At 36.0% G+C, this 23,589-nt stretch overlaps 1 protein-coding gene across 3 annotated transcripts; it reads left to right on the forward strand.

Annotated features, from left to right (window-relative positions):
• The first annotated feature begins 16,268 nt into the window (after positions 1-16,268).
• EMB269 (GTP1/OBG family protein) lies at positions 16,269-23,264 on the forward strand. 3 transcript variants are annotated; one of them, XR_015911544.1, is made up of 8 exons: positions 16,269-17,454; positions 18,298-18,571; positions 19,320-19,611; positions 19,762-19,921; positions 20,915-21,023; positions 21,460-21,599; positions 21,900-22,258; positions 22,877-23,264. XR_015911544.1 is itself a non-coding variant. In XM_059602444.2 (7 exons), exons 1-6 carry the CDS (start codon positions 16,328-16,330, stop codon positions 21,553-21,555), a joined length of 2,058 nt encoding a protein of 685 aa, XP_059458427.2. In that variant the 5' UTR covers positions 16,269-16,327; the 3' UTR covers positions 21,556-21,599; positions 21,900-22,417. The 3 variants fall into 3 exon arrangements, 1 of the variants encoding a protein (XP_059458427.2); XR_015911545.1 differs by lacking the exon at positions 22,877-23,264 and having other exon boundaries at positions 21,900-22,027; positions 22,136-22,417; XM_059602444.2 differs by lacking the exon at positions 22,877-23,264 and having other exon boundaries at positions 21,900-22,417.
• Positions 23,265-23,589: the final 325 nt, after the last annotated feature.

Below are 23,589 nucleotides of genomic sequence, written 5' to 3' on the forward strand. Positions count from 1 at the left end.
ATGAGCAAATGAACATTTTTTTCTCCAGTATGGGATTTGAATCTAATTCCAATTTTTATAACCCGAACTGGAGCAACCATTCTGATTTCTCATGAGAAGCACAAGCTACTGGAAATTTTGCTTCCCAATATAACGAATTGCACCATCCTGAATATCCATAGTTCAATAACCAATCTTCTATGCCCTCACCTTGCAATTATCCTTCCCAAGAATCATTAGTGCAACATTTTCCAACTGCTCATGTCAATGACTTAGAGGAGAGAATAAACCAACTCATGGCAACTAGGTGTGCCCATACCCAGCCTTCTCACACTCACGCACCTCATAGTCATGTTTATATTGTTATAGTCCTTATCACTAGGAAGATTGTCCATTCATTTACTACTACATGATTGATGAGGATGATGCTAGCAAGTCTTCACATGAGCGTGTCCAAACCACCACCATACTTGGGAGTGAGGAAAATGTTGACAACAAGGTGGAAGAAAAAGAGAAGAAAATTGAGCCACCGTTAACTCCAAATCTGTCCAATGACAAGGAAGTGAGTACTGAAGCTCAGTCTTTCATCAACATCCCTCTTGAGACACATCATGAACCACAAGCTTCATTTATTCATTGTCTCAAAGAGCCATCTTATGCCAAGACTCTCAAGGATCTATGCAAACAAGCGAGCAAATCTAGGAACCATCGTCCTAAGGAGATCTTTCTAAGCAACAAGGTTGGCTACCTAAGATGGCGGAACATCCTTCCAGAGGGCTATGAAATTTTAAAGAAGAAAGGGTGGAAGGAATTGGTTGGACATCCGAAGGATCAAGGAAAGCGCTGTAAACTTTCTTGTCCATTTTATTTTCTGCATTTCAATTCATGTTTTAATTTTCCATTTTCATTTTATTTCTCGTTACCTCATTTTCTCTTTTAACAGCAATTGATCTAATGGTGCTTGTTCTGTGAGAAAATTTTGCTGTTTATTTTTTGTGACAGGTGTTTTGGTGTTTAAGTTTAGGGGACGCCCTGGCCTTTGCACACTTTGGTTTCCTCACCCTTCGGTATTGTATCTCTACCCACATTGAGGACAATGTGTCAGTTAAGTTTGAGGGTATAGAAAAACACATTGTCTGTTTGTTTGTTTGTATCTGTTTGCTTGTTTTATTTTTGTCTTTTACTTTTGTTTAAAAATAAAATAAAATTGCTATGTTGTTGATTATGCATGAGTTACACTGTGATTGTGGTTTGCATTTCATGGGCTTGTTTAACATCTTGAACACATCATGTCATTAGAAATCTAAGTCTTTTGACTCATTTTTGGTTTAAAGAGACTTCACATGTTTGAGTTGATCATCACAAGCACATTAGCATAGGATCTGTGAGGTATGAGATTTGAATTGGATAGTGTGTATTTCGAGATATGTAGGATGAATTGTTGATGAAACCTTGGCTTAAAAAAAAAAAAAAAAAAAAAAAAAAAAAAGTTTGAGTTTCTCATTGAGTAACCAAAGCTCTTGCCTCATTAAATATTGAATGTTTGCGTAAAAAGATGTGAAATTCAATATGATTGATTGTATGGCTAGTTTGGCATCGAAGCCTTTTTGACTTGAGCCATTAAGCCTTTAGGGATTTTTTACATCTAGTGCCCTAAAACTATCTAGTTTGGGAGTCACTGGCCCAACACTCGGTACATAGGTCAATTAGAAAGTTTAAGGGAACCGAGCATTGCACAGCCTACACAAAAAAAAACGCACATCTTGACTTTAAGCCTTGGTTGTTTTTATTTGATATAATTCCTATTAATTTTGAAGCACACAAAAACCTTGAGTAGATTGAAGCCTCATGATTCTATGTTAATCTCACTTTGCCCTTAATAGAGCATGTGTTGTCTCAAATTTCCATCTATGAGTGAATTGATTTAGAATGTCCTAATGATGTGATTGAGGTGTTCAATTTGTTAAGCATATTCATGAATAAGAACCATGTGTTTGTGTGGAAGTTCATGTTTGTCAATAGCATAGTCCTGGAAATGTTCATGGCTATCATTGCTGTTAAACTCTCACGAGACTTCATTCGTCCTCTAGGGATGCCAAAGGGTTTAAAAGGCTTGTTGCATAAGCTAAATGCAATCGTTCCTCTCACGATAGTGGATTTATGTTTCATGCTTTTATTTTGTTTCTCGTTTTGTTTTGCTAATGGACTAGCAAAATGTAAGTTTTGGGGTATTTGATGAGTGTCAAATATTGCATATTTGAACCCCTTAATTTACATTTGTTAAGCCTTTAGCTGTGTCTTACTTTGAAGTTTTGTGTTAGTTTTGGTGTTTTAGTGTTTTGAAGGGTGTTAAGGGAAAACTGCAGTCTTAATCTGAAAGATGCAAGAAATTTGAGAAAATAGCATTTCTAGAAGGGCATGATCTAGAACACACGCTAGCGCTCGTGCACATCTGTGCTCGAGTCCAATAGTCCTATGCTCGAGCGCAGATGGGGCACAGCCGCGCATGAGCGCAATTTCGCCACTTAAGAGGAACTCATGTACGAGTGCGCTCGAGGGCAACCGTCATGGGATCGAGCGTACTCGCGCCCAACATCACGCCAATAGCGCCCAAGCACTGCGCCACAGAGACCTGATGCCCGAGTGCAATCGAGCGCACCTAGTGTGCGATCGAGTGCACTCGGCTTACCTGAAAGTGCTAAAACCCTAAAATTAGCTTATAAATATCACATTGTTCTAGGGAAACGGGAGTTGTCATACGAAAGCCGTCCATGGGGCTCCTAGGGACGATTTTTTGAGAGAATATGAGTAAAACGGCTAGGTTTTGTAGTTTTTTGGTTGTTTCAATTGGAATTTTCTCACTGTAAGCTTCTAAACCTCTATGAATTCCTACCTTGTTGTATTCTCTTTCATTTTCATGAAAGGCAAAACCTTCAATTAAAGTTGAGGATGAAGCCTCACAAATAATTAGCAACACATGATTTTAATGATATTTTTTCAATGTTATGTGTTATATTTTTCGTTGTTCTATTTATATTTCAATTAATTCTCAATCACTTTTAATTGATTGCTTGTTTTATTTGTTATATATTGGATATCCATTGTCTTTCGTTCAGTGGATACCTCAGATCATTTGGTTTAAGTTGGATATCCATTGTGATTTGTGCAAAGCACGGATACATTTAATGTTTTGAATTTAATTGGGTATCCTTTGTGATTTGTACAAAGAACAGATACTTTGGATGTTTTGATACATTTGTTTTGCAAAAATAGAACATACATAAAATGTGTCGTTTGAAACGTTGAAAAATATTAATGAACGTGACAGTTGTTGCTATGAGTTTGTGAGGGCTAATTCTAATACCTTTGTATTTTATCCATTGTTCAATTTTATTTTGTTTCAATTTATGTTTGCTTATTTTCAATTTACAAAATCTCAAAATTTCGGAATTAGGTTAAAATTTAATTAGTTTAGATAGAAGTTTATTTACACGAACACAATTCCCTGTGAATTCGACCTCGTACTTGCAGAATGTATATTGCAAATGACTCATGCACTTGCGAGTACTTTTAAAACTCACAACAGTTATAAATATTGTTAGATTGTAATATTAAATAAATATTCAGTTGGCTCAGTGGTTAAACCGTGGCTCATTAAGAAAGGGGAATAGGGTTTGAGTATTGAAAACACCGGTTTTGGATGTTTTCAAAGCAAAAAAAAAAAAAAAAAAAAAATCACATTTCAGTACTTATAAAGGCTCAAACTAGTGAGTCGTAAGCTGAAAGGACACAGCTTTACCATCAAGCTAGCACCACTATTAGTTACCTAACATGAAAAGTTATGATTCATTTGTGCCCATTGGTTTTCTATAAATAAGACACTTCCCCACTGATTTTGTCATTCAGTTTTTTCATTTCGAACTTTAGTAGTTGACAAGTGAAATTGTGGGAATTCTACAGAATCTGTAGAATTTATAGCTTTGTTGTAACCTGGAGGAGATTTGATAGCAACCTATTAGCAAACTCATTCTGAGTGGGGCAAATATCGTCTTAAAGATAGCGATTCATCGCGCCTCAAAACTATCTTTTTGTTTCAGATTTTTGTTCCTTATCATAATATTTTCCTAACAATTTTAGTGTTTGTTTATGATTCTTCTTCCTTATCACATCATTTTCCTAACAATTTTAAGACGATATTCACAATGGAAGGAGGATCCGACGTAACCGCCTTCAAAGTTATGAATCAAGATTTTGTGAAATTGGACAGGTTCGACGGAACCAATTTCACTCGTTTGCAGGATAAGATGAAGTTTCTTTTTATTGCATTGAAGATTTTCGATGTTCTCGATCAAAGTCTTAATCACTTCCTAAGCAACTCCTGAAGATACTGATGTTGTTAAGGTGGAGCGGAAGAAACGTGAAGAGCATGAACTTGTTTGCAGATGGCACATCTTGAACACTCTTTCTGACTTATTGTACAATTTGTTCATTGCAATCGAGTCATTGCAGGAAATTTGGAATGCACTAAAAGCAAAGTACAAAACATAAAAAATAGGTATGAATAAATTTTTAATTCTAAAGTATTTTGAATTTAAAATGGCAGATAATTTGTCTGTTCTAGACCAAATGCATGAGTTGCATGTTTTGGTCACTAAACTTCGTAATCTTTTTATTAATATTCCCAAGTCTTTTCAAGTGAGAGTAATTATTGTAAAACTCCCACCAAGTTGGAATAACTACAGGAAGGAGCTTTTGCATATGACAAAAGATTTCACTTTAGAGAAAATTGGAAAAAATCTACGAATGGAAGAAGAAAGTCAAATTTGTGGTGGTAACCTATTTAATTATAATGTGAATGTTAATAATGTTCACACCGGAGGTAATAGAACACAAAATTATCTTAAAGTGAAAAAGAATGGATCTAGCTTTAAGAAAAATAACTTTAAAGATCCAAACAAAGACAAGAAAAGTAGGTCATGTTTTATTTGTGGAAAAAATGGTCATTATATTCGTAAGTGTATATTCATAAAGAATAAGAATAAAGAAAATAGCAGCAATTCAAACATGACAAATACAGTTGAAGAAATTATTGGTATGGTGACTAAAATGCAAATTGACATGGTAACTAAAGTGAATATAGCTGAGGCCACAAATACTTCTAAATTCTAATTAGTGGTTTGATTCTGGTGCTACTGTGCATGTGTGCAATGAGAAAGCACAATTCAAGAACTATGTCACATCAATTGATGGCGAGGAAGTTATGATGAGAAATCACAATTCTGTTAAGGTTCATGGAAAAAGGGACTATAGAGATGCAATTTACTTCTAGGAAGAAATTAATTTTATGCAATGTCTTTCATGTCCCACAAAGTAAGAAGAACCTTGTATTTGCCAATTTATTGTGTAAGAATGACATAAAGCAATCATTGATTCTAATAAGTTGATCTTGTCTAAGAATGAGGTGTTTATAAGAAAGGATTATTCTTGTAATGGAATGTTCAAACTCAATATTATTAATAAAGCTAATTCACATTCTTCTTATATTGTTCAGTCATCCTTTTTATGGCATGGCCGTTTAACACATTTGAATTTTAAGTATTTGAAATATATGACTACGCATGATTTAATTTCTTACAAGCATGATAAAAATGAAAAATGTGAAATATGTATTCAAGCTAAAATGACTAAGAAACCATTCCCTACAGTTCATTGAAATTCACAAATTTTAGAACTCATACATTTTGACATATATGAATTAAATGGTATGTTAACTAGAGGTGACAAACAATATTTTATTACATTCATAGATGATTTTTCTAGATTAACTTATGTGTATTTAGTGAAAATAAAGATGAGGGTTTTGGCATGTTCAAATGATACAAATCTGAAGTAGAAAATCAAAAATAAAATAAAATAAAAATTCTTAGAACTCATAGAGGTGGAGAATACTTTCCATGTGATTTTTCTTCTTTTTGTGAGGAACATGGAATTGTGCACCAAATGTCCGTGCCTTACACCCCACAACAGAATGGTTTGGCAGAAAGCAAAAATAAGACATTGGTAGACATGGTTAATTCCATAAGCTTAAGTGCAAAGTTGCATTTCAATTTATGGGAAGAGACACTACTTACAACATGTCACGTACATAACAGAGTGTCATCTATGAACATGCAAGTGTCATCATATGAGTTATGGAAATACAAAACCAAACCTGGATTATCTTAGAGTGTAGGGGTGTCTTGCCTTTTACAGATTTCCTAATCTAAAAAGAACTAAATTAGGACCAAAAGCAATTAAAAGTGTGTTCGTAAGTTATGCTGAAAATTCAAACTCATATAGACTATTATACTTGAGCTCTAATGTCATAGTGGAATCAAGGGATGTTGAATTAAATTTAACTATGATTCTGAACATGTTTCAGAACCTAATCGAACACAAGTATCTGACTCTAATCCTGGTAGCTCTCTTAACAGTGATAAAAGAGCAGCTACATATCTACCAATAGAACAAAAAGGAAGAGTCAAAGAGTTAGAAAAGAAAAGAATTTTGGTCCTAATTTTATTTCAATTCAAGCTATAGTCTTCCTTGTAGAAGGAGACAAGGATACAATCCTTAATAAAATACCTATTGTACTTAACATAGAGGATGATCCAAAAAGTTTTAATGAAGCTATGTCTTGTAGAGATGCAACCTTCTGGAAAGAAGCTGTCCATGATGAAATGGACTCAATATTATCATATAATACTTGGGTACTAGTGAATCTACCTCCAGGTTCCAAACCTGTTGGTTGAAAATGGGTATTTAGAAGGAAATATAATTATGATGGATCAATTCAAACATTTAAGGCAATGCTAGTTGGAAAAGGCTTTAGACAAAAGGAGGCCTTGTACTATTTTTATACCTATGCACCTGTAGCAAGGATCACATCTATTTGTGTTCTTATGGCTCTTGCATCTATATATGATTTGTATGTGCATCAAATGGATGTAAAAACAACATTCTTAAATGGCGAAGTTGATGAGGAAGTATACATAGAACGACTAGAAGGGTTTGTTCTACCTCAAAATGAAAAGAAAGTTTGTAAATTAGTCAATTCATTATATGGGTTAAAACAAGTACAAAAACAATGGCATGAAATGCTTGATTATGTTATTTTATCTAATGGTTTCAAACATAATGGAGTTGATAAGTGTATTTATTCAAAATTCACAAAAGATTATGGTGTAATTGTTTGCCTTTGTGTTGATGACATGCTAATTTTTGGAACTAATATGAAAGATATATATGAAACCAAAAAGTATCTAACTTCAATGTTTAAGATGACAGATCTAAATGAAGTAGATAATATTTTAGGAATCAAAGTGAAGAAACATAGTGGGGGTTATGCACTATGTCAATCTCATTATATTGAGAAAGTGCTTCTTAAATTCAAACATCTTGGAATAAAAGAAGCTACTACACCTTTTGATTCTAGTGTGAAATCAAATGAGAATTCTGGAAGGGCAATAGCATAACTTGAAACAGACCAGATATTGCCTTTGTTGTGTGTAGGCTTTCTAGATACACTAGTTATCCTAGTATAAATCACTGAAAAGCAATTTACATAGTCCTTGGGTATCTGAAGAGAACCATCGATTTATGACTATTTTATTTAAAGTTTCCAACTGTGCTAGAAGGGTACTCAGATGCTAGTTCGATTACTAACACAAGTGATAATAAGTCTACGTCTGGTTGGGTATTTACCCTTGGTGGAGGTGCCATTTCTTGGGCATCAAAGAAGAAGACTTGTATTTTGCATTCCACAATGGAATAAGAGTTTATAGAGTTGGTAGCACCAGGAAAAGAAGCATAATGGCTTAGGAATATGTTATTAGACATACAGTTATGGCTAGAACCTATGCTAGCCATTTCCTTGCATTGCACTAGTGAATCTACCATGTCTAGAGCTTATAGTAAACTATACAATGGGAAGTTTAGACACATAAGCCTAAGACATGAGTACGTTAGACAATTAATTCTTGATGAAATCATAACCATTGTCTCTATAAGGTCAAGTAATAACTTGGCAGACCCTTTTACCAAAGGTTTATCTCAAGAATTGGTAAGGGTAACATCCATTGGAATAAGACTAAAACCCTTTCAAAAGAACCCAACATTTTTAAAGATTTAGTCTAATAAAAGGTTAAAGTTATTGATAAGTGATTAGTTAAGCACTGAAAAAATTAAGTCTCATTCAATGGATCAGTGTTGACTTTTACGATTGCGAAGGATGAGTTATACTCTTAATGAAGTTCAAATGTAAAAGTAAATGTCTTAATAATATGGACATTAAAGGAACTTCACCTATATGAACATAGAAGTGCTGCCGATTCTAACAAGAGTTAGGGCTTTCTCTTGTAAATATTTATTAAACCAGTATGTAGCACAAGACCATAATAGTGCTAACAATTATGAATTTCTTATGTGAGCAAGATATTTTCATGTATGTGTTATTTCCGATTATGAATCATAAAAGTTTTGGTTTAAAGCTTAGGCCACCAAATCAAAACTTTGAAATGATTACACTAAGGGAAGGTTTAAGTCGAAAGATACCTTCTTGTATGCATGATAATATCATTACTAAAATTGAGAATTTAATATCACAATCTAAGTGGGGGGGGTTGTTATAAATATTGTTAGATTGCAATATTAAATAAATGTTTAGTTAATTCAGTGGTTAAACTGTGGCTCATTGGGAAAGGGGGAGAGGGTCTGAGTACTGAAAACACCAGTTTTAGACGTTTTCAAAGAATAAAAAATATAACCGAATTTGAGCAGATGTTGTTATTCAGTTTTTTCATTCTCAACTTGAGTAGTTCACAAGTAAAATTGTAGGAATTCTCGCTATCTGTAGAATTTATAGCTTTGTTGTATCTTGGAGGCGACTTGCTAGCAACCTATTAGCAAACTCATTCCAAGTGGAGGCAAATATCGTCCTAAAGATAGCGATTCATTGCGCCTCAAAACTATCTTTTTGTTTCAGATTTTTGTTCCTTATCATAATATTTTCCTAACAATTTTAGTGTTTGTTTGTTTATGATTCTTCTTCCTTATCACATCATTTTCCTAACAATTATAAATATTGTTAGATTGCAATATTAATTAAAGGGTTTGACGAGCTCAATGGTTAAACTGTGGTTCAATAATAAAAATGGAAAGGGTTCAAATCTAGAAAACATCCATTTTGAACGTTTTTTGCAAGTTGAATTATGCGGTGACTGGGACTTAAACCAATCACGAACGTGTATATTATTATGTATAAAGTCGTTACACTACTTGTGACATTATCTTTTAATGCAATTGTTCTTAATTTCAAACTCAATATTGGTGAAATTCTTATCTTGTCTTAAAAAGCTTTTTACCTTTATTGAACTCAAACCATTATTGTTTTCTGTGATTATGAGAATGATGATTATACAACGGTTTTAATTGACATATGATCAAGAGGGTTAGATAGGCCATACCTAGGGAAGAGAGATCGTACTACACCCTAGTTTAGTGAAATTTAGGTAGACGGTCCATACCAACCGAAGATGGGTTATACTTATCCCTTGATTGTATGTATCCTATTAAGAAATTAGATAATTCATACCTAGGAAAGACGGATCGTACTGCATCTTAGTGGTTAGATGGACAGTCCGTGCCAACCGAAGATGGATTATACTTATTCCTTAATACGATATCTTCTTGTTTATTTTTATCATGCATAGAATGAATTTCTTTAATTAAATATGATTAACCATTGATGTGCAGGTAGTGGTGAAGTCAATACTCTACTCTCTCTCTCTCTCTCTCTCTCTCTATATATATATTTTAATTCAATTCTCTTTTGCGTTTATTTTATGCCCTTTAGCCTAAAACCAAGTCAACAACTCTTTTCTTAAGTTAGTTTTGATCTTGAAAAACTTGATAACAATTCCCGCACATTCCTTGAGGTTCGACACCCTCAATATAGCCATATCCTACGAAGATTCGTACTATTGCGAGTGTTATTTTATTCTTGATATATTTTGCTTTAAAAAGATCACATCAGCACACTCACTTGGTGTATGGCCGAATGGCTAAGTCATATATACTAAGTAGCTGTCAGCAAAAATGCTTCATGGTGAAGGAAGCAAAATACTTTCTCATGAAGAAATCAGCTAGGTAAATAATTCCTCGTGTCACAACTAGATCACCAGCATAATTTGAATCGACATACCCAATGACATTAGAACCGATACCACTGTCTCTGTCAAAGACTGAACCAACATCTGTAGCACCCCATAAATAATGGAGTATTCATTGCACTGCCCGCCAACGAACCTTTCCAAGACTAACAACACTGACTGCATGTGAAATATCTGGATGAATGCACACCATAACATACATGATGCTCCCAAATGCACTAGAGTAAGGTACATGCGACATGAAATGCTCCTCCTCCTCACTCTGTTGTGCTAACACTGCTAATAGTCTAAATTATTTGAAGAAGACACATCAAGTTGAATCTGTCTCCGTACTACCCTCAAGAAAGTAGAGGCCATCAACCTTGTTACCTTCCATCACAACCAATGAGCCTTTCTTAACCCGAATGACTCCACCTTCACCGGAATACTCGTATCCAAGAGAGTCCAAAATGCCCAAAGAAATAATATTTTTCTTCAAATCTTATACATGTAGAACATTTTACAAAGTCCTCACGATACCATCATGCATCCTTATTTTGACTGCATCAATACCAGGAATCTTATAGGTGACATCGTTTCCCATCAAGACTAAACCACCATTTATTGACTCATAATTAATAAAAACAGTTCCTTTTAGGGGACATATGAGAAGTACATGCAGTATCAAGGACCCACATGTTGTTAAGACGATCATTTGAATCGGTAAATGCAAGGACAAATCGTGAATCCTTAGAATTTCCTTCGACAACGCCAACCACATAAGAGGAATTTAGCTTATCACCTTTCTCTTTATTTTTCAGCTTCAGACACTAGGATTTATAATGCACACACCTGTTGCAATAGTAACACTTAAACTCTGTTCTTCGAATTGAACTGCGATTGGCCTCCTCTATCTGAGTCTCTTTCACTGGATCGACCTCTAAAATTAGAGGAATTTTTGGAACGACCCCTAACAAATAAGCCTTCAGCCTAATTTTCACTACTTTTACCATTTAATCTTGTTCTCAACTCCATAGAATTCAAAGCAGATTAAACATCAACTAAGGAGATGGTATCTCTACCGTACAACATTTAATTAACAAAATTATCAAAGACATCAGATAGTGAACATAACAAAATCAGTGCTTGATCCTCATCATCTACTTTAATATCAATATTTTTCAGATCCAAAATAATTCTATTAAAGTCATCTAGATGATCACAAAGAAGTACACCTTCCTGCATCCTAAGGGTATATAACATTACTCTAGAAATAAACGGTTAGTAAGAAACTTCTTCATGTACAAACTTTCTAACTTTTTTCAAAGTCCAGCGGCAGTTTCTTCATCGGCAACTTTTCTCAAAACTTCATCTGAAAGAGACAACAAAATTGCACAATGGGCTTTTTCTTCAAGTTCCTTCCTTTTCTTCGTTGACGATGTTGATGGCACCTCGTCATCCAAAATCTTTGCCATATCTTGTTGTAGCAACAAAGCTTGCATCTTGATACACCAAATATTGAAACTATTCTAACCATCAAATTTCTCTACTTCATATTTTGTAGTAGCCATCTCGCAAAATAAATAACCAAGCTCTTATATCAATTTGTTGAGATAAAATAATTGTAGGATGACAAATGAAGTAGAAAAATAGCATAATAGTAAAATAACAATCAATCACACAAGACACCAAGATTTAAGTGGTTCGGCTTAACAATCCTACATCTATTGGCGTAGATGATCCAGGAGAAATTCACTAACAAAAGGTGGAGTTCAAAGAATAATACAAATAAACCACTCAAACCCAAAAGCCCCAATACACCTAAGCTCACACTCACATAAAAGAGAATTAAATTACAAAAGAGAAAAATATCTCTTAATCCCCTAAAGCTTGTTGCACTATCTCTTTTTCGTCTCTCACACGGAGCTGCTGCCAAGCTCGATCACTTTCAATATTTCTCACACACAAACCTGCAGCACACTCACTTGGTGTATGGTTGAATGGCTAAGTCATATATACTAAGTGGCTGTCGAAAAAAAATGCTTTATGGTGAAGGATGCAAAATACTTCCTCATGAAGAAATCGGCTGGGTGAGACAAAATCTGAAAAGTCATAAAAGATTGGGGCACACCATGACTTGTGAAATCAAGTCATTATCCAACAATCCTCAAGCATGGAAAACTAGCAATTATGCCTTGAATAATTTTGGAAACAGATTCGCTCTCCTGGAAGAACGAGCTTTGCAAACAGAGTAATGCTATAAGTCCTGTTGTGTCCCTCTTGAATTCCTCCAAGAATGATATGGCTATTAAAATTACCATTGAGCTTGTGATTGATCATTATTGGATTTTGATCAAATAGTGATTTTAATAGACACATCATTCTTGGAGTGACTTCTAGAATTACTCTTCCAAACAAGATTCCTTTGGAGCCACAGATATGATCTTCACCAAGAAGGAAAGGAAAATTTGCAGGATTACAACTTGTAAATACCAAAATATTTCTCCAAAATGAATATATTTGATTGCTATTTTCCATAGTTAGTTTATCCTTACCTTAGGTGATTCTTTTTTTTTTTTTTTTTTTGGATTGTCGTCAATGTATTATTTATTCAGCAAGCTCTATAATAGTTGGTACATTTGAATCATTGGAAAAATTTCAGTCTTTTACAGCTTGCGTTTGTGTTTCTTTTCTGCAAGCTTTGTAATAGAAGGAAAGTAGTGATTCTTTTGAAGAGGCGGTTAACATCCTAGGAAAATCAATTAATTGGTACGTGACTTCCTGGTTCGTCTTAGAGTCTTATTTCACGAGGAACAAAACTCAGGAATCTCATCCTCTTCAAAGAAAGTCTGATGCGGAAAACTTCTTGCTAAAAGACATAGATAACTATAATTTAAATCAACAATAATAAATAACCATAGTGAAACTTAAAACATCATAACATAGATAGATTCCCAAATGTTGCGGTCAAAGACCAGTCATCAAAAATAAGTTACATACTAGATCTAATTGTTCTGAACATAATTAAAGCATACATTTAACAAGATACAACACAAAGATAATCTCAATCATATTCTAACAAGTAGTTCCATCAGCGTTTCACATGAACTTGAGCCACACGAGATCTAGGTCCTATAAACTACTTCATTTGCGTTCCTTTTTATATAACCTACAGACTATGGCTGAAAGCCCTTTAGTAGAATTTTTGCACCATTAATTAAATGCCCATGCCTGTTCCAATAGTACCCTTCCTTTCCCAGAGCATTAATTATTTTCATGTATCCCCCTCCATCATAATATTTTGGAATCACATCTCTTTGCTGAATTCCACCACCTTCCAAGTTGCCACAACCTCCGCAAGAGGCAAGTCAAAAATATATGGCTTTGTAGAGTACATAGAAGCAACAATTTCCCTTCATAGTCTCTGGCTATTATCCTTACTCCAATCTTCTTCTTGTTTTTTGGCGATAGCCGCATCTCAATTAATCTGAATCGTTCCTACTTGTGGCCTTTACCATCTCATCATTATTGGTGCTCGCTAGTTCTTTATGTTGTTCCACAAATTTTGCTAAGCTTTTTGGAAATCCTCTATAGATTCTCAAGCACTTCTAACTAGGCTAAAAGGATGCAACAAATCACCTCCATAAACCACTGTATTTCTTCGTAGCCAAATTTGCCTTGCGACTCTAGGCAACAACTCCAAATCCTCATCATCTAATCTCTCTATGACTTCTCGAGGATTCTTAAAAAATTGTCTTTCTCTCTAGAGCAATCTTCTTTCACATATTGGTAATTGTTTTGGTATTTGAGCTTCCTCATTTTTCTTTGAGGCTCTTCCTTTTTCAAGATGGTACAAACTTCTGAAAATTCCTCACTCTTTGTTCTAATCCACACCATTTGATCTTGTTGTCCGTTGGTATAGATGGTCCTTCCACATATGTTAGCTCCTCATTGAAAATGTTCTCTATCAATAAGTTCCTTTACTTTTAACCAAAGCACATATATATAAAAGTTATCGAATAACGTCACATAGAGATTGGATTGGTTGACTATGAGTAACTTCTAGTTGTGAAGTTCTAATTGATGCTATACAAACAATATTTTGTGACTGAACTAATACCTAGAATAGATACATGTGTGCTTTTGGATAGATAAATGTTATGGATCAATATTTTCTTTGTATTTGACAAATCTCATTTTATAAATTAATCATTAGATTTGTGGACTTATGTGGACCCTACATAAGTCAATGGTAGACCCTACAAATGGAATGGTTGATCTATTGAATTTGTAAAAGAATATATGTCAAATATAGAGAACCTATTGAACGCTAATATTTCTCGGATTTCAGATATTAGGAATCCCTTGGTCTTTCTTCATAAAAAGACCAAAACCAGGGACAAAAGTGTAAATTCCAACTCTTGCAAGCCACACGTGCAACGACAATGTTTCGAGAAATTGTAAGAGCATGTTTGGGTATACGTTTGAGAAGCCTAAAAGTGCGTTTAACACTTAAAAAAAAAAAAAAAAAAAAAAAAAAAAAAAAAAAACCGTTTGGTAAAAAAATTGAAACTGCTTTTAAATGTCCAAAAAACTCAAAAATGGTCAAAACACACTTTTAACAAAAGCTTAAAAATGAAGATTTTATAAAAAAAAAAAAAAAAAAAAAAAAAAAAAAAAACCTTTTTTTTTGTACTTAAAAGCTCAATTTCTCAAACACAATTCCAAACATGCTCTAAGGGCCCGTTTGGTTTGCAGAATAAACTCCAGAAATTGAATGGCTATTCCTATGGGATACCTATTTCATAAACCAAACAGAGCCTAAGGGCTGTTTGGGAGTGCGTTTGTGGGGCCTGAAAATGTGTTTAACACTCAAAAAGTCCGGTAAAAAATTGAAAGCTTTAACACCCTTGCTCCAAGTGGTATAATATTGTTTGGCCCACACAGTTTTATTATTGGGTTTACCCTCGAAAGGCCTCATATTATTTAGAGAGAGTACATTTCATATAAACACATCATATTTTCTATGCGCAGGCAATGTGGAACATCACAATCACCCCTTCTTAGGACCCAGCGTTCTCGCTGGCAACTCCCCTGGCAACTCCCCCCATCTCAGGCTGAGCTATGGCTCTGATACCATATATAACACCCCTAGCTTCAAGTGGTATGATATTGTCCGCTTTTAGCCAAGCCTGCATAATTTAATTATTGGGTTTACCTCCAAAAAGCCTCATACCATTTAGAGAGACCCAAAATGTCTCATACCATTTAGATGGAGTATATTCCATATAAACACATCATCTTTTTCATATCCAGGCAATGTGGGACGTCACAATTTTGTGTAACGACCTAGAAAAAAGTGCTAACAACATCTGCGTTATTACCCCAAAAAAACTACTTAATTTGGAGTTTTCCTAGAATTCATTATAAAGTCCAATTTTACCTACTAACTAGGCAATGTGGGATTTAGCACCCATAACTATCTTTATAAACCACACACTCTGTGTGAGCTTCTTCTCATCTTCTCAATATGGGAACGAGGTGTTACAAACTCTTCCCCTTAAATTCTTAAGGTCCTCATCAAGGCCACGTTATGCAATGCTCCAGTACCACATGACCTAGCGTTACTAGGTGAAGACCTAGGAAAAAGGTCTCGCCACAACTGCTCTATTACCCCAAAAAGACTAGTCAAATTTGAGCTTCCCTATAATTCATTATAAAGCCCAATTTCACCTAATAACTTTGCAATGTGGGACTTAACACTCATGACTATTTTTATAAACCACACACTCTATATAGACTTATTCTCATCTTCTTAATATGGGACCAGACTGTTACAAAATCACTTTTAAGGGTCCAAAAAGTTTAAAAATGGCTAAAATGTATTTTTGACGGAAGCTTAAAAATGATGGATTTTAATAAAATCTTAAAAATGAAGTTTTTCTAAAAAAAAAAAAAAAAATTAATTAATTTAAAAGTTCTATTTTTTTTAATGCAATTTTAAACATGCAAAAACGACGATTTACATGTCCTAAACGCACCCGCTTCTCACCAATACCGAAACGTGGCGCCTTATCCATTTTCGCTCAAATCCCAGAACACTGTAGAACGCGATAACTCTTTTGCCGCTTCTTTCTTCCTCAGCTCTCTCTCCGTCTCTCATGGCCTCCATTTCCGCGAGCTTATTCACTTCCTATGCTATAGTTCGCCCAAACAGTCGCAAGCAGTCTAAGAGAAAGCCCGTTCGAATTCCTAACCCTAAGCCCAAGTTCAACACCCAATCCAGTCGGTACAAGTCCCCGCCCGAGCCCGTCGTTCTCTCCGCCGGCGAAGCCACCACCTACTCTCGCCTCCCTCCCAAGGAGGACTTCTTAGTCCCCTCTTTGAATCCCTCGTCCGAAGTGAAGCTCTCGGAATCGGCCGTACCGAAAATAGAGAACCAAATTGGGGATTTGAGCAGCGAAGAAGAAGAGGAAGAAGGCGTGGAAAATGGTGATTTAGGGCTTAATGAGAAATTTGAAATATTTGAGGGTAATTCTGATTTGGAACACGACGAGGAGATCGACGACGATGATGGTGAAGAAGAAGATGAAGCAGAAGAGAAAAAAGTGTTGGGGTTTACGGGTCGCAAAAGTGTATATAGGTATCGTAGTGATGGAAATTACAAAGGAATAGTGAAGGAGCACGGAGTTTCAGCGAAACTCTACGTGTTCGGTGACGATGATGACGAGGACGAGGACGACGATGATGGGGAAATGCCAGGGTTTGACCGTGGCCAATCCGTGAATGCTTCCGATGAAGAGGGCGATTGCGTTAAGGAGAAGGGAGTACCGGCGGTGATGCGGTGCTTCGACCGTGCAAAGATATACGTGAAGGCCGGAGACGGTGGAAATGGCGTGGTGGCTTTCCGGCGCGAGAAGTTTGTGCCAATGGGCGGCCCGTCGGGCGGGGACGGAGGGCGAGGCGGAAATGTGTATGTAGAAGTCGAGGGTTCGATGAATTCGCTATTGCCGTTCCGGAACAGCGTTCATTTTCGGGCGGGTAGGGGGGCCCATGGGCAGGGGAGGATGCAGGGAGGGGCCAAGGGAGAGGACGTGGTGGTAAAGGTGGCGCCAGGGACGGTGATCAGGGAGGCGGACAAGGAGGAGGTGTTGTTGGAGTTGTTGTGGCCGGGGCAGCGAGCGCTGCTGTTGCCCGGTGGGCGAGGTGGTAGGGGGAACGCGTCGTTTAAGTCCGGGGCAAATAAGGTGCCAAGGATCGCTGAAAATGGCGAAGTTGGTCCGGAAATGTAAGTTTCCTTTCTTTGTTTTTTGGGTTGTTGGAATGGAGTTTCTATTTTGATGTGCTTGAACTGTTGTTATCATTTTTGGTTCTATTAGAGTAGTGTGATGATATATGTGTTGAAATAATGATGATGTGGGAATAATAGCGGAAGCAAGAGAGGGAATGAACATAAAAAACTTACGGGTGGTTCGGTGTTAGACACCTACGTCCATTTTTTTTTTTACGGGTGGTTCGGTGTTAGACACCTACGTCCACCACTCGGAATACCCCTAAGGGCTACATTGTGCTCATTAACTTTCAATTGTCTACAATACAAAGGTCCCTATTTATAGGGTAATGTCTAAATATAAGTTTGGTAATCAAATCCCCTTGATTTGATTACAATCATATATTCTAACAATATGATTGTAGCCTTTTTCTAGGATCAACGCTAGAAAGATGGCATGTTCTTATGCTTAACATGAGCTCTTAATTTGTGGGTGATACTCGTGGTATTTTTGCACATCCAAAGGCACTTTGAATTTTTAAAGGTGTGACCCAAGACGTGCGCAACAAGTTTGTGAAGGAACATGTCTGAGAACCATGCATGAAAGCTTAAGGGCGAATGGCATGTTAGCAAAGTTTTTTCCATATTTTATTGCGAATTTGGAGTTTGAATAATGATGTCCTAGCACCGAGATAGTTGAATAGAGGCTTAGCTGCATTTAGTTAAAAAATGAATTTTTGTGGTTGTTGACTCACCTTTCCCCATCTAGCCCTAACGAGGGTAGTTAATATCTTCCTAATGACTTCTTTCAATTTTTTAATCTTTTACATGCTCAATAGCTATGGTAGTATTCTTGATCAGGTGGTTGGAGTTGGAGCTAAAGCTGGTTGCAGATGTTGGAATAGTGGGTGCTCCAAATGCAGGAAAAAGCACACTTTTGAGCGTGATAAGTGCTGCACAGCCAGCAATAGCAAATTATCCCTTTACAACCTTACTTCCTAATCTGGGTGTAGTTTCATTCGACTATGATTCCACAATTGTAGTAGCAGATCTGCCAGGTTTACTTGAAGGAGCACACCAGGGTTTTGGTTTAGGTCACGAATTTCTACGGCATACTGAAAGGTGTTCTGCCCTGGTACAGGCTTTCTGTCATGAATTGCCACTTCTTCAATTATGAAGTAATCAATACCTTGAAGAGTATTATCATATAACATGTATTAATACTATATTGTTGTACTTTTAGCTTAGTTTATTAAACACCATCACATCATCTCATGTTGTGGACCAATAGATTTACATTTTGCTCTCTCCTAACCAAGATTTTTAGTTATTCTCCTAGTCATATTGACATGTTTTAGTACCAATTCATATGGATTCCTCAGTCTTACATTAAGTAGATGTAGAAGCCAAAAACCATGCATTATAAGTCTGTTGATATTTCTCGATACATTGAGAACTTCCATTATAAATCTTCTCAAGAAGTGTTTTTGCAAAGCAAAACCTGGTAAATAAAGTTTTTAAGATGCCGCTTGCTTCAGGCATGAAATCTGAATTCAATGGTATAAAGAATTGTTTACCCTTCCATCTTTGGCTTTGGAAACATCGTTGTTATCATGAGATTGCCCTTTGTTCATAACTCCACTCATGAAGTAAGAACAGTTAATTCAATTCCTTCACCATATTTCCTTCGTATTGGCATATCCCTACCCCATCGTCCAAATTGAAAACAAAAGACTCCTGATCTGTGTTTAGGTCTTTGTAGTCAGTTTGATTTTTTCATCTGTTCAGACTGTGTTGGGGGGGGGGGGGGGGGCGGGGGGGTGGTGTGCTATGTGAATTCTTTGTGGATTGATAGAGCTTTGGTACTTTCTTTGAGTTTTTAGGTACATGTTGTTGATGGCTCAGGACCACAGCCGGAACTTGAGTTTGATGCCGTTCGTCTAGAGCTGGAACTCTTTAATCCTGAACTTGCTGAAAAGCCTTACATAGTGGCCTATAACAAAATGGACCTTCCAGAAGCATACGAAAAGTGGCCATCATTCAAGGAAATGCTACAAGCTCGTGGGATTGAACCTTTTAGCATGAGTGCAGTGAAAAGAGAGGGCACTCATGAGGTGATCTGTGCTGCGTATGAGCTTTTACGAAAGAGTAAAAGAGAAAAACAGGAGCTTGAAGGTTAAAGTTTTATCTTAATTTCATTCATTAAATATATTCTCATATTCCCTTAATCGTGTCTGAATACTGAAAATCTTATGTGTGCTTTATAATTTATACTCCTGATGTGATGCATACACTGTTTTCACAAGTTCATTCCATCTGTTTCAGGTTTGAAAAATCTGGAAAATTTGAATCATGTAGCTGATATGGTACATAAACAACGCAGTGCCTCTATTAATGAGTTTGAGATCTTTCACGACAGCAGTTCTAATACTTGGCGTGTAATTGGATCTGGTTTGGAACGTTTTGTTCAGATGACAAACTGGCGGTAGGTTAATAAGTACTCATTATGATCACTATTACAATTTATTCTTGTATTCTCTCCCTTTTTTTCTTGTAGCCTTTGTCTCAAGCTGACTACTGAGTCAGTCGTGTCTTATTTGATCACATTTTTATCATTTTGCAAAGTTTAAATTCTAATGTATAGAGCATGTAATGCTGAAGAATGAACATAGAGTATGCTGCATATGTTTCCTATATTCTAAGTTTCAAACTGTAATTGACTTCTAAACATCACTCAAGGTGGTGCGGTTCAGGCCAGATAAACACATATATGCCTGCCCCTTACAATGTTTGGAAGTATATTACAAAATTGGGTGTGTGAATTAACAAAGTTATCAAGACCTGAGTATTAAAACTTATGTTTAAAATGAGAATGATATTCCTATTTTAATTGCTTGTTGAGTTGTTTTCTATGGATCAGGGTGTTGTACATTCAGTTCAAATCTTAATGTCATTTCTTGTTCCCTTGTTTGGGCCTCTTTACTTGCTTTAGATTGATGCTTTGCTCCAAGTAAGGATTTGGCCAAACTTGATGATTATTCATTGCCTCACAAAGAGAGCCCTTGCTAAGAGAGATTGAATCTTTCTAATAGGTTCGGCCCAGGGAACAAATCAACAAATCACAATAGGAAATCCTATTTGCTTTGTACGAACAAGATTAAAACATTTTTTTTCTCTTTGGGTAAGGAAAAGGACTTGGCATTAAAGAAAAAAAGGATTTGCAAACGATTGTTTTTTAATAAGTACGGCCAATGCCTTTAATGACACTTCTGATATCATTCTTCTTTAGTTTTGATTTCTTGGTGTGTGCGCCCCCCCCCCCCCCCAAAAAAAAAAAAAAAGGTAAAAAGGACTATATCGCATTATGCTTTAAATTTAATGATGCTGCATCACTGTTATCCATTATAGGGTCAGATGTCTTTTCTGCTGTGTTTCTGATGCATCTTGTGAAAATATGTTAATGCTTTTATTGGATCAGGTACGTGGACTCTGACAAAAGATTTCAACATGTTCTTGAGGCTTGTGGTGTGAATAAGTCTCTCATGAAACTTGGCATCAAGGAGGGTCACATAGTGATTGTTGGAGAGGTGTGTTTATACTGCCTTTGTACTTTGTCAACCTCAAATGGTTGTGAGCCTTGTGATCCCTCACCCTAGCACAAAATGATATACTAACACATCCGCACACAATTGTACAATCCACAATGGCAACATGACAAACATCAGTCATGATTTGTCACAGCAGACCCCTTTAAGCCCATGTCTTTCTAGCAAGGCACACAAGCTTTGGCCCTTTTTCTTAGGAGTATAAGTGGCTTGTGATTTATACAGACAGCTTTTGTCATGACGATACACAATAGTGTTTTCATTTTCCAAGTGCAAATGGACAATACAAATATTTCTATAATTTCTTAGACAGAGTAATGTTTTCATGTAATTTAGCTCAAACCATTTGAAGCTCTTATTCAAATTTTGCATCATTGCTAGAACTTCAGTGACCATGTCTTCCTTTGCTCTCTGCCAGATGGAGATGGTGTGGCACGATTCCACCCACAGTTCTGGTCCCTCAACTGTGAAGAAGGAATCATCTGAATCGATCAAATGGGCTAAGTGGAAGTAACTCAGCTTTATTTTGTTGCTGTTAATTGATGTTGGTAATGGCAGGTATGGTCCATGGAACTTCTTTGTTTCAAGAGTATTGTTATCTAATAAAGTGACAAAAATTAAAACGGAATTTATTTCCTGGCCATAACTTGATACAAATTTAGGAATTGTGGCCGACCCAAAAGAAGGAAGATTGTTAATAATGGTAGATGGGAAGGACTTTGCCTTGGATATTTGTAGGAATGTTGGCATTAAACGAACCATTTTTACCTTTATCCTTCCTTTGCGGGCTACAGATATAAGTTACTATATTTGCAAGCGTTGGAATAAAATGCAAACTCACTAGTATTGCATTTTCAGTCTGTAGCAGTTGTGAAAATGAGGTGCTGTGCTAGACAATGGGCAGATGATGCTGGGCGCTACGAATTTTACTGATATGAGGGATGTCTTAGTTGAAAGCATTCTGAGTGGCTAGAAGAACCACAAGTGTAACGCAGATGACTCACCACGTGGCATGATAGCACATTTTCAAGTGATTATTCACAAAGCAAGATATTTGAAGCTGTCACTTTGATAGTTTATTCTTTGCAATGCAGTAAACACATGCACAGGCAGATACAGGATGGACATCCATACACCATTAGCGGAGTAATGCAGTTTTAAATGACGAAGTTGCTTGAACGCACTTACATTTCAAATCTAATGAGCATCCTTGAAAGGTTGGTAATTTTTTGCCTAAGCGCATTGTTTTGATTGATTATAAAGCATAATATGTATGCGTATGCACTTGAGTGATTCAATTTCTTTTATTTTATTTTGGTGTAAACATGGTTTAATTTCTTTAGTATAATCAATGAATCAGCTAAGTTTCCGCTCAAGGATTTACTTGTGGTATGAACCTAACCGATCAGATGGATAATATATAGTGACAACAAAGTTTCTGCTAGGAAATTAGCTTAGGTTGGTTTTGTATGAGGTACCTTCGATTATATGATCTCTTGTGATATTAGTGACATCATTGAAGTCTTTACTTTCGAAAAGAAAAAACACTTTAATACGAGATGTATGACATGCATGGAGTTGGGGATGAGTCACCACAAGGAGGGGATGCCAAAGATAGCCTTACTATGGCTCTGTTGCTTTATATTTATGTATTTATTTGGTCTTTTATTCAGCAATTCAAAAGTTTTTTTTGGCCTGAAAACAAAATAATTTGTGACGCTGCAATAAATTTCTGATAGATCAGATAAAATCTGAAATGCCTAACAAACCATAAATTAATGTTTATTAACATTAAATTTATCATATGGAGTCGTAATATTGTTTAGGATATTCAGGGAAAAAGAAGAAGAAAGAGCTCAGAAATACACCAATGTTTTTTTTTCTTTTTTGATATGTCCACACAAGAGGGAGAGGGGAATTCAAACTATAAACCTCCGCTTTATAAGGCGTGGTCTTTAGCCGATTGAGCTACCTCTTGGAGACTATACCAATGTTAAATTGGAAAAGACAAGCATACAACTCCGAGAGAAAGATAGAAAAATGCGTGAAACAACTGAACATAAAATTTGAAATATTAAAAAGACGCAATTCTAATTTTGGCCTCTTCTAATCTTACAAAGGCTGCATAATAAGGCAAATGAGAACCATATGGTATCTACCAAAGTTCTAAACTTCTAACTTTATTGTTGAGATGAGCAATATTGTTTGGTCATACGAATCTTATTTTCTTATTTGGAACTAATTTTGGCCTCTTTGAATCGTACCTAACATTATACGATACTATCTGCTCACTGGAATTGCAGGATAGTTAGGATGAGGTGGTAGAGCAATTATCCTTTGTGATGTATCTCCCTTTTGCCCTTTGAAAAGCTAGCTGGTAGACTCGCTTGGCCCATTGAGATCCGTAGTTTGGGCGAATTGCTCAGCCCATATGGGTCTTCTCAACTCAGAACCAATCAAATGGATACTAAAAGTATATCAGTTAGAAATACCAAGTATAATATTAGAATGACTTTGATTTTTTAGTATATCATTATGAGTAATGTTA

The sequence above is a fragment of the Corylus avellana genome, chromosome 2 (assembly GCF_965113065.1).
Source record: "Corylus avellana chromosome 2, dhCorAvel1.hap1.2, whole genome shotgun sequence".
NCBI lineage: Eukaryota > Viridiplantae > Streptophyta > Magnoliopsida > Fagales > Betulaceae > Corylus > Corylus avellana.

What these genes read in the sequence shown, in the direction of transcription:
- EMB269 (XM_059602444.2), top strand. Translation starts at nt 16,328, where the DNA reads ATGGCCTCCATTTCCGCGAGCTTATTCACTTCCTATGCTATAGTTCGC. An exon ending in CTGAAAGGTGTTCTGCCCTG is followed by an intron (nt 18,572 to 19,319) that starts GTACAGGCTTTC and finishes TTGAGTTTTTAG; the next exon opens with GTACATGTTGTTGATGGCTC. An exon ending in AGAAAAACAGGAGCTTGAAG is followed by an intron (nt 19,612 to 19,761) that starts GTTAAAGTTTTA and finishes CATCTGTTTCAG; the next exon opens with GTTTGAAAAATCTGGAAAAT.